General features: G+C 44.1%; 1 protein-coding gene across 8 annotated transcripts in view; it reads left to right on the forward strand.

The window, feature by feature from the left end:
• Positions 1-10,367, forward strand: part of POMGNT2 (protein O-linked mannose N-acetylglucosaminyltransferase 2 (beta 1,4-)) — a 32,780-nt gene extending 22,413 nt beyond the window's left edge. For 5 of the 8 annotated variants that reach the window (XM_056337883.1, XM_056337884.1, XM_056337888.1 and 2 more), the window contains 2 exons: positions 1,317-1,447; positions 8,036-10,367. In XM_056337883.1, the coding sequence (XP_056193858.1) occupies positions 8,128-9,864 (1,737 nt within the window). In that variant the 5' untranslated portion in view covers positions 1,317-1,447; positions 8,036-8,127 and the 3' untranslated portion in view covers positions 9,865-10,367. The remainder of the gene's footprint in view (positions 1-1,316; positions 1,448-8,035) is intronic. The other 3 variants (XM_056337886.1, XM_056337882.1, XM_056337889.1) reach the window with 1 other exon arrangement.
• Positions 10,368-10,913: the final 546 nt, after the last annotated feature.

Genomic DNA, 10,913 nt, shown 5'->3' on the forward strand with positions numbered 1-10,913 from the left:
CTCTCTCCTTGCTCCCCCCCCAACTTCACACTGAATCTCTCCTCTATGGCTGTGCATGTGTGGGAAGGAGGTCAGTAGTTCACTTGTAATCCCAGGTTTTTGTAGTCCCTCATTGTTTGACTGGTGGCTTGCTTTATCGTTTTTAAACAAAAGTCTCACGGAGAAAACATCTTTGATCTGGACTAAATTCTGTAGGTTTTCAGAAATTTATTTCTTACTGGACAGGTGCTGCTTTGGGGTTACTTTTTTTTTTACCCTTCTCAAAAAACAGGCAAATGCAGAGCTTGTGGTAACCAAGGAGGTTTTTTCACTGTTCTTATTGGCTGTGCTGTGCTCCTAACAGTTTCAACTCCTGCTTAGAATTTGCAGCACACAGGAGTGGTGTCAGGCACCGTACTGGTGGGAAGTGGGGAGAGCTCAGGCTGTAAATGCTGCTAAGCACCAGTCCCTGTATCCAAATAACACAGGTAATAACACAGGTACTTTTTCCCTTGGAGAACAGAGAAAAGAAAGGATAGATAAAATACAGAGGATTAACAAATGGCAGCTAAAGCCAAAAGGCATAGTTGGAGTGACTTAAGTTCATCTTATTCAGTACTTTGGGATTTTGCATCATGTTCTTTTAAATTCACTTTTGTGGCATTAGTAAATTTTCCCTTCAGCTACCCTTGCTCCATCTTTGCTCTAGGTAGACCACTGAAGTAAAACAAACCTGCTGCTCTCAGACACATTTTTGTTTCTGACAAAGGTATCTTGCTTATGGGCTAAAAGCAAGAGACCAGGCAAAAGGAGAGTTTTTGTTACTCATATGACAGTGCTGTTAATGCCAGTATAACCTGGCGTAACATTTGGTTGGGATACTGAGGTGAACAAAGATCAGCTGGAATGAGCTCTTTCTGTTAAGCTTACCCCCACCCCCCGCCGGTGTAGCCATGGTTATTTTGAGTACCTTGGGTTTTCATCTTTAGGCTTGGGACTGTCAGAAAGTGAAGACGTGAGGGCTGAGAGAAATACTTTTTTTTTCTTCTTTTCTTTTTCTGTTTTAGCTTGTTTTTCTTACATCTCCCACTTCAAGCTGGTTTATCAGAAAACATCTTATTTAGGGGAATTTTCTGGAGATCAGGGTTAGTTTTTGTTGGGGGAAAGGATTTCATGCACCATGTCATTCTGGATGGAGAAGAGATCTTGCAAATGTGCACTTTAAAAGCCCAGGAAGTATTCTTTTTAATTTCATACTTTTAGCTTAATTTTGTGGCTTGGTTATATGAATTGACTGCATAGTGTTGGATTATTTTTTTTCACCTGTTCTTTCATAGATCAACACAGCAGTATCAACAAATACTAAATCAATGGCTGCTAGTCAATGTGACAGTCAAGTTGGACCTCTTCCTGTCCCAGCTCTCACAGACTCTGAAATTAAAGGGAAGAAAATTTAAATTTTCTATCTGTAAGTATAACTGGTAGGTGTCCAGTAGCCACTAATGTTCTCCTGTTCATATTGAAGGTAAATTTGCAATAGAGACCATTGCACAGGCCCTCAGTCTCCTTGGTTGCAGTCTTACATAGAAAGATCTACAGTTTTGCTTTCTGTTCCTCACTTACGCTAACCATAAAAACTGAAGATAAACATAATTTTGAGCACAACTGTCTATAGATACCTGAGGTTTTTGTGAGACAATTGAGGTTTTTTTAAAATATAGTTATATTTTAGTTTATTTTTTCTGAATAAAGCTCTTTTTAAAATTCTACTTGAGACTACAGAGTTAAAATACTCTTATTTTTTCATATCCCCTCTTTGTATCAGGCTTTGTGAGTGATATTTGTGTCCTTAACTGCAGGGTTTGCTCCCTTTGAGAATCTGCTCTTTTCCTGTTTAAAAAGTCAGCACTTCTACACTTGGCTGCTTTTTACAAAGAAAATGTTCCAGTATATCAATCATTCAGTGTACCATCCTTTCTTTAATGTGATATGTACTGTGAAAGATGTATGTATCTCATTAAATAAATACAGTGAATAAGATGATAACAGCCTTTTGGGCTGTGGGGATTGACTTGCTTGTAGTTCTGCAGGAATCTGTGACAGAGATGAGAATAAAAGCCATTTCTTGGCTGCTGAATCTTAACTCCCCCTCCTTCCAGTTGGGAAACTTGCCTTCTAGCAACTTCTGCTTTGAGCATGAATGAAGTAGGTATTTAAAACTGCATGTGTTACATATACTGCATCCTTAGCTAAGCCTCTTGCATCAAGGATGGGAGAAAGAACAGAAGACATTTTGCAGGGGGAGTGTGAAATGCTGTGTATGCACGCTTTTCTTTTCCTGCTTGTCCTGGAAAGCCAGTCTAGCAAGAGATGGATCCAGGGCTAAAGAGTGGAGTGCTAATGGGGAAAATGTCCTCAAGGAGGGAATATCTGCTCCCACCCCTCCCACTGTCGTGCCATAATAAAAATAAGGGTCAGGGTCCCCTGCCCATTTCCTGCTCATGTGGCTCTGCCCCAGCTCCTTCCCTGTCCTGTGGCAGGAGCAGCCCCACTCCACTTCTAGTTGTGCTGCATTTCTGGGAGCTACAGAGATGATTCTGCTTGGACACTGCTGCCATGACTGGCAGGCTCTGCGTGGGGCCAGTCAGCTGGGCCAAACCCAAGCTGGCCTCTGTGTAGAGGCATTTCTCTCTGTGCACAGAGTGGTGATGCTCTCTGGAAATGCCTGTCCTTCGTGCTTTTTTTCCATTTTGTGAGCCTTTTTAGGCTGCTGTAGCTCTGGAAAACTGAGCATTGGCTTGAAAAGTGCTTGGGCAGTTAGTAACAAAAGCTTGTTAAGGCCTGAGTAGACAAACCAGCACTTCGCATTTTGTTAATATCTGCAGAACTAGGTGGTTCCCCTTTAGACATGCTAGTCACCCAGGTGACCCTTGTTCTCCCTAATCAAGCTCTTGCGGTTTTTTTTCCTTTGGGGGGGGGTGTGTGTGTCTTAGTAGTGTATGTTTGTGTCTTTGTTTATTTGGGTTTTATTGCATGGGTGTTGTAGCTTTTTCTCCCAACTGCTTACCTAGATTGTAATTTTTAAAATGGAGAAAGATCTAAAACATTGTCCATCGTATTAATAGATTTAAAGTAGTGATTCATCCTACCCTAGCTTCACAATTAAAAAAAGAACAACAGAGCTGGTCTCTTAAATGGATCCAAACAGTCCTCTGTGCCAGCTGTCTATTAGTAGAAATTCATCTGTCCCATCCCACCCACTCTGATCTCCATAACTTGTTAACCAGAGATGAAGAACAGTGTCTCCATCTATGCTTCCTGTTGCTTTCCTGCTTCCTGAGGATGTTTTAAACATCCTCATGACCAGCACCTAACATGCAGAAGGCGCTACTGTGTCCAGACTTCCAGGAGAGTACTACAGACCTGCAAGATGCTTGAGGTCTCTGCCAGAAGTGCCAGCTGAACACATTAGATGCATACTTCTGAAGGCTTTACCTGCTCGCTGGTAGTCAGTGCTAGTTAGAGAAGCAGTAGCTAGGCTGAGAGAAGGCAGCTGTGACCCCTTTGCTAAGTGAGCGGGGGTAGAGGAAGAGAATGGGGTAAGCTCTTCACACCTGTGATCTCTTTTGGAAAAAGAGCAAAGATGAGCTGACCAAAAATAGAGTCCCTCCCACAGGCTCTTAGCTTTTGGAGTGGCATCCGTTGAGACTGAGCTGCAAGCCCCAGGACATGCTCTTATTTCCATTGCAAGGTCTTGAGCTACCCCTATGCCAGTGTGTTTGTTGAACTCCTCATCTTTGACCGTGCAGCGCTGCAAGTCAGCTGCCCCAGTGCCCTGTCAGCATTGCTGCCAGGGAAATCTGCTGCTCTGTCTCACTCATATCCTGCTCCTTCTCTGCAGCCTGCTCCTGTCGGGAGTCCTCAGGGGCACCTCCTGTCCCATCCTATGCCATCCCCTTCCAGGGGGCATCGTTGCCCTTTGCTAACTTGGCAGTCAGAAGCTCTATGCTACTTTTACATGCATGTCTCTTCTGGCTAGGCTCTAGTCTATCAGCTGTTGTGTCTTCTGATGCTGAAGGATGGTGCTTTAGCACTTCAAAGCAGAGAGTGAAAAAATGTCAGTCCATGCGATTTCCTTGGTAACTGGGGCATATTGCTCATGTGGAACAAAGCTGTGGTGATCCCAGTGTCACTGTGAGAAGTGAGAGGGTAGATGAGTGTGGTAGATGTGGGGAGGAAATAATCTGTGGGCAACTGGGGAGGTGGAACAACCTAGATGCTGACCTATATGTAGAAATAAACAGCACAGAAGACTGCTCTTAAGGAAAAGTAGCAGTGAGTCTGGCCTGCCACTTCTGCAGGTGCTTTTCAGTTCTTAAGATGTTTTCCAATGACACTGTCATTGGAGGGAGGGGAGCAGCAGCTCTAGACCGATTTTGTGAGGGAGATTCAGTAATGAAAGTTCCTTTTATTGTGAAGCAGTTCTCTTCAGGTGGAAGACTAAATGCTTTCACCTATTTCAGAGTTACCTGCTGCCTCCTGGGAAGGTTTCCCATCCCAGGACTAGTCCTGTTGACAACACTTAATGATGGATCTTAGCTTTGGGGGACTGAGGAACCAGGGGACATGGAGTGATTGTTTGCCTTTACCCCCTGGCTGCAGGCTCTCCTGGGTATGTAAAAGCAAACAGCAGGATGGTTTGTTACTATTTATGTTCTGTCAGTCCCTGAAGGACCAAAGATTTTAGTTCTCAAAGGTCTGTGTTCACCAAAAGCATCAGATTAAAGAAAAGGTGGATGATAAAATGTGGGAAAATAGGCTAGGAATTAAGATAGTTCCCCGAGTACATGTGAAATTCCCCTTTCAGTTCTGCCTGTGACACCCCTTCCTGTCCACTTGTTCACTTCCATCAAAAGCAGCTTTCAGCCAAGCAGCATGATCCAGGATTTGTAAACTGGCAATGAGGAACAGCAGTGAAGACAGATTCCTTTAGCACTGCTAGCTTTTAACATTCATTCCTGACACCTGGTTAGCTAAAGCACATACTTCAGCTAAGTGCAGGAAAGTGAGAGCTGCACTGAGAGAAGAGATGGAGGAGGGCCTTGCAGGTAATTTTTATTAAATAGCTGAGTTCATTTGTAGCCATTTAGCAGGTATTGCTGTAGCAGAGTTCAACATGAAAATTGCCAACATCCGAACACTGGCTGCATCCATCAGGCTGCATCTCTGAAGTGCCTCTTAACACCTTTCCCTTGGGGCTGGAGGGGAGAGAAAAAATCAGTCAGGGGTGAAACATCAGAACAGGCTGTTTCTAAGGAGGCCTGTTCAGCTCAAGGGGTTTGTAGTAGTCGGTGAAGCTCTCCACCACTGAGATGCCTGTGAAATGCAGGTGGTATCAGTGGTGTTTTTATGGATTGCTGGCTTCTGATGCCTTTGAAACACCCACACACTCCCCTGCTGTACTGGAATAATAAAGAGGCTTCTCGGCTTTCACCCTCTGCCAAGTTCTTGCAACTTGTATTGGCTCCATTGAACTTGTAGGTGCTTTGTTCTTCTGACCTGCAGTAGCTAACTTGCACAATGCCCACAGACTGGCCTTCATTTGAAATGCGAGCTTGTGGCAGAGGACCTGACTGTTTAGGCTCAGTCCTTTCCTTGGTGCTGTTGCCAAAGTCATTAAAAGCTGTGCTCACAAGATGAGAAGTCTGTAGTGGAGAGGTTCTGTGGAGAGTTGGATGATATCGTTAGTTATCTTACAAAGATAGTGAAGAAGTAAAATGAAGCTTTGAAAGTCTGGTACCAACAAAATAACTTAAGATCTGTCCCCATCAAAAAATTATTTTCCTGAAAGCTGGTTTGGTTGCATTAGCAGAGCCTAACCAACTGATGGACTGCTGGCCCCAGTAGGTTTCTATTAAAGGCTGTCCATGGAACAGCCATGGTTGAGACCTGCAAAGCCATGAGGAGCGGCAGTCATCCCCTGTTATAGGGAAGGAGGGATTGAGAGGTGATGTGACAGGCATCATTCATCTGTGCAGGGGATCTGTGGCAGCTGGGACAAGACCAGGTTTAAATTGCTGTGGTGGAAACAAAGGCTGAGTGTTAGGAAAGAGTTTATCACTGTCCTTCATGCTTTTATTGCTAGGGACTGGCTGAAGAGATGAATGACTATTAAGAATGAGATAGATAAACATCTTTTGGGAGTGGTCTAGGGAGGGCTGATCCTGCCCTGGTAATTAGATGACCACTCTGTGTCTCTTCCCATTTCTTTTTCCATGGTTGAAATCAAAACACCTTTTTAATTTACTGCTTGCTTTTAAGGAGTTGCTAAGTGAGGCAGTTTTTCAGACCACTTGCCAAAGGAGGTGGACTTCATTTGTGTTTCATCTGAGTACTAGACCTGCTCTAAAATTGAAATGAATTTGTTGCTCAGATCCCCAGAGACCACCTCTTGAATCTGTGTGGCTTACAGCTAGCACTTCTTTGGTATTCAGTCTCCCGTGTACATTCAGTTCTTCCTAAGACAGGGTTCCCACAGGCTGTTGGGATTTCACAAGCTGTAGGGATCCCTTTAACTTCATTGAATTCTGTGAATGATACTCTGTTCAATTCCAAGATGGCAGGATCAAGCTTTTAGGCTGCAATATCTCTTTTCAAAAGAACTCCCTTGGTGGTAGAAGAGGTGTTCACATTGGTCCTAAATATGCCGTGCTGTCTTCCTCCCCTCTGCCATGTAAGAACAAGTGTCTCTGAGTTAAAATACTAAGGACTGCTGCTTGGGATGTCAGAGCATGTGCTTGGGACATTGCTGTTTTTCCCCTCCCTGCAAACATGCATCAAGGAAAGTTTAAATTGCTGCCTTTAAAAACTGCAGCTAGGAACAGTCTAATCAGGTATATACCAATCAGAAATTCCCCTTCCTAAAGTTCCCCATGAGTCATGGCTACAATTATTTACAGCCTGACTAGGAGTGAAGCTTGATGCATAATGAAAATTGGTGCCCATAAATACTGTAGGTGAATCAATATCTCAATCTAAGTTCACAGTTGAAAATATAATCAATACTCTGATATAAACCAGTAGTATTTCTACATAGCAAGAAAACAGTGGTAGGATCTCTCCCATGACAGAAACAGGGAGGCCTTGGAGCAGCACAGAAAAGATTCATAGGTTGGGGTGGGAAAACACCAACTCTAGAAGCATTTCAAGTATATTACCTTCCCATTTGTATGAGTTGGCTGTGCTGGTGCAAGTCAAGACTCTCACAAAATGAAGGTTTGATTACTTTAATGACACATCAATTCCTCGTATAAAGAGCAAAGCTCTTCTCTCTCCCATGCCAATATTTCTTTTGGAGTACGATGGCAGCTGCTAGCGTTAGATCCCAGATTGCAGCCAAAGAAACAACTGAGTGACTTGGGAGTCTCCCACAGGGCAATCCATAAACCTGCAAGTCCTTCTCCCACCCCCACAGTAAAATGGAATTGAATGTTATGTTCATTGTCTCACATTTCATACTAGAACGGCGTATATTGGAATAGCAAAATCTATATTTGGCAATACCCCTTGTACTATTATTATCCGCACAGTGAAGATGGGAGGCAGAGTTGGGTACTCACAGCCATGCAAAAGGCCTATTGCACATTGAGAGAAGGAGCTAGGTCTGCCAAGCCCTGCACAAGTGGCCCAGTGATTGCAGGGCATTCTTTCCTCTCACTGTTGGAGTGGTCTGCAAAAAGCACGGTGAGCCAAAGTCCCAGGGAACACACCATTTTTTCTGACAAGTCTTCACAGAGCTCATCCTCAAACTCTTTTACTTTTTCTTCTCCAAAAGGGTAGAATGAAAATGAGAGGGGAAGCTTTACTGTAGAGCAGCTTTTTTTTTTTTTTAACAATTTTGGGTAGTGCTTTGGTGCTCTTCTTTTCCCTCATTCCCTAGAAGGAGGGGAAAAATTACTGAAGAAAGCCTAAATTCTCTTGAATAGTCCGTAAAGTGTGATTTATGTTGGAGCTGTAAACCTGATGTTTAAATGGGTCCTTGTTTTATTTTCCGCAGGTCTTTGCCCTCACCATGTCAAGGAGCGTTAATGATGTGTTCCCTCTCCGCTGCATTCCCCACCTGTCATATTGCTAGGGTCTAACTACAGAATGAACATAGCAGCTGTGTTTAATGCCCTGCTCGTGTCTGTCCTTGCTGCTGTGCTGTGGAAATACATCAAACTGCGAGAGCATGTCTTCATGGTCGAGGAGGAGTTGGTCCTCACACGTCAGTCTCAGGAACTCTCTCAGGCTCAGATCGACTACCATGCAGCTCTCCAGGCACTGGTGGAGGACGGTACCAGGATGGTGTGCACTGGCAGGATGCACACCGACCGCATCTGCCGCTTTGAGTCCCTCTGCTACTCTACTGAGGCTGAAGAGTTCATCTACTTTCACAGCAACTCCTCAGTCATGCTGCCCAACCTGGGGTCCCGGAGATTCCAGCCGGCCCTGCTCGACCTCTCCTCCGTGGAAGATCACAACACTCAGTACTTCAACTTTGTGGAGCTTCCAGCTGCTGCGCTGAAATTTATGCCAAAGCCAGTCTTTGTGCCTGACGTGGCGCTGATTGCTAACAGGTTCAACCCAGACAACCTGATGCATGTCTTTCATGACGACCTCCTCCCCATTTATTACACCATGCAGCAGTTCTCTGATTTAGATCTGGAGGCACGGCTCTTCTTCATGGAAGGGTGGAGTGAAGGTGTTCACTTTGACCTCTACAAGTTACTGAGTAACAAGCAGCCGCTCCTCAGGGAGCAGCTTAAAACCCTGGGCAGGCTCCTCTGCTTTACCAAATCATACGTGGGACTGTCTAAAATCACCACCTGGTACCAGTACGGATTTGTTCAGCCACAAGGGCCGAAGGCTAACATCCTGGTTTCTGGTAACGAGATCAGGCAGTTCACCAAATTCATGATGAACAAGCTGAACATCAGCTTGGAGGAAAGCTCCAGTGAGGAGTACATCGTAGTGTTCAGTCGAACAATCAACAGACTTATCCTAAATGAGGCAGAACTAATCCTGGCTCTTGCTCAGGAGTTTCAGATGAAAACCATTACTGTCTCTCTAGAGGAGCATTCATTTTCTGACATCGTCCGGTTGATCAGCAATGCGTCCATGCTGGTCAGCATGCATGGGGCCCAATTAGTCATGTCTCTCTTCTTGCCAAGAGGTGCCACAGTGGTGGAGCTCTTCCCTTATGCTATCAACCCTGAACACTATACCCCTTACAAAACCCTGGCAACCCTTCCTGGCATGGACCTGCAGTACATTGCCTGGCAGAACACTGACAGGGAAGACACCGTTACCTACCCAGACAGACCCTGGGATCAGGGTGGGATTGCTCATCTGGACAAAGCTGAGCAAGAGCGCATTATTAAGAGCACAGAGGTGCCACGGCACCTCTGCTGCCGCAACCCTGAGTGGCTGTTCCGTGCCTACCAGGACACAAAGGTGAACATCCCTTCACTCATCCATGTGATCAGGCAGACTGTGAAATCTAAGCCTGGACCCAAGAAGCAGAAGTGGCCTGGTAGCCTCTACCCTGGCAAAGTGAGGGATGCCAAGTGTCAAGCCTCTGTCCAGGGCACAAGTGAAGCTAAACTTGTCGTGTCCTGGCAGATTCCCTGGAACCTGAAGTATCTCAAGGTCAGAGAAGTGAAATATGAAGTGTGGATACAAGAGCAAGGGGAAAACACTTACATGCCTTATATATTGTCCCATCAGAATCATACCTTCTCAGAAAACATTAAGCCCTTCACGATATACCTGGTGTGGATACGCTGCATCTTCAACAAAAATCTCCTGGGACCTTTTGCAGATGTGCTCTTGTGTAGTACATAACCTGTTGCACTACCTGTACAGTTCTAACCTGCTCTCCACTCTATCTGTGGTTTAAAACTTCTTGTCTTGTAGTTTGTAGAGGGCCGAAGAGGACTAGACTGTACCAATGCCTAAGTGTCCATTTTATTGCACTCCATGTGTGTTCTTTAAATGGTATTTATTTCCAGTGAGTGGTAAAAAAAAAAAAAAACAACAAAAACAACACAAAAAAAACCAAGAAACCTCTGTGTTCTTCAGAGTAACTTCCAGAAATTAAATTACATGCTGAATACATGTAATTGAAAACAGAATGGAAGTGAATTGTGTGTACCTTGGTCGTGATTTAAATTTGTTTCTGTTGTGTGGTGAGTATTTAAGCACAGCATTAAACTGCAGTTAATTCCATGGCTAGGTGGGCAATTCTCATCAGCTTTTCCTTGTAAGTTATTTTTTTCAGAAACTTTGACTGTAACTTTGAGTTCAAGTTTTGGTACGAGAGCCTTCATTAAACTGCTGTAAACCTCCTTGATTTTTTTTCTCCTGGAATTTATTTTTTTTTTTGCTTTTTATTTGTCATAATCGTTATTGTGATAGATTTATCTATTGCTGTCATAAAATGTGTATATGGGTAGCTTTATATTTTTCATATTTTGGCTGAAGAGAATGAGACTACAGTGTCAGCTTCATGTTTAAAATCAGATTTTACTGCACCCCAATAGCAAAAGGCTGAAGTAGCAGATAGGAGATAAAGGGGTTGGAGCGGATAAAATAATTTACTGTGTTTTAAGATGTTTTCATTTTGTGAGTTAGGTCGGTGGGAAAGGAAGGGGGTGGTTCAGAAGGGGTGAAGGAGGAGACATTGCACTTACAGCAAGCTACTCGAGAGAATCCTTTTTTGTGTGTGTTTGATGAGAATAATCTGTTGATAATAGCTTTCTAACAGGTGCATGCTTTGCTAAGTAGTAGGGAGGTGGTCACAAAGGGAAGCTTTCTGGGCACGGCTTTTCTTGGATGTTGGTGGGAGGAAGCGGAGTCAGGCAGGGGACATGTAGGTGGCTGCCATGGCATTG

The sequence above is a fragment of the Falco biarmicus genome, chromosome 4 (genome assembly GCF_023638135.1).
Source record: "Falco biarmicus isolate bFalBia1 chromosome 4, bFalBia1.pri, whole genome shotgun sequence".
Taxonomy (NCBI): domain Eukaryota; kingdom Metazoa; phylum Chordata; class Aves; order Falconiformes; family Falconidae; genus Falco; species Falco biarmicus.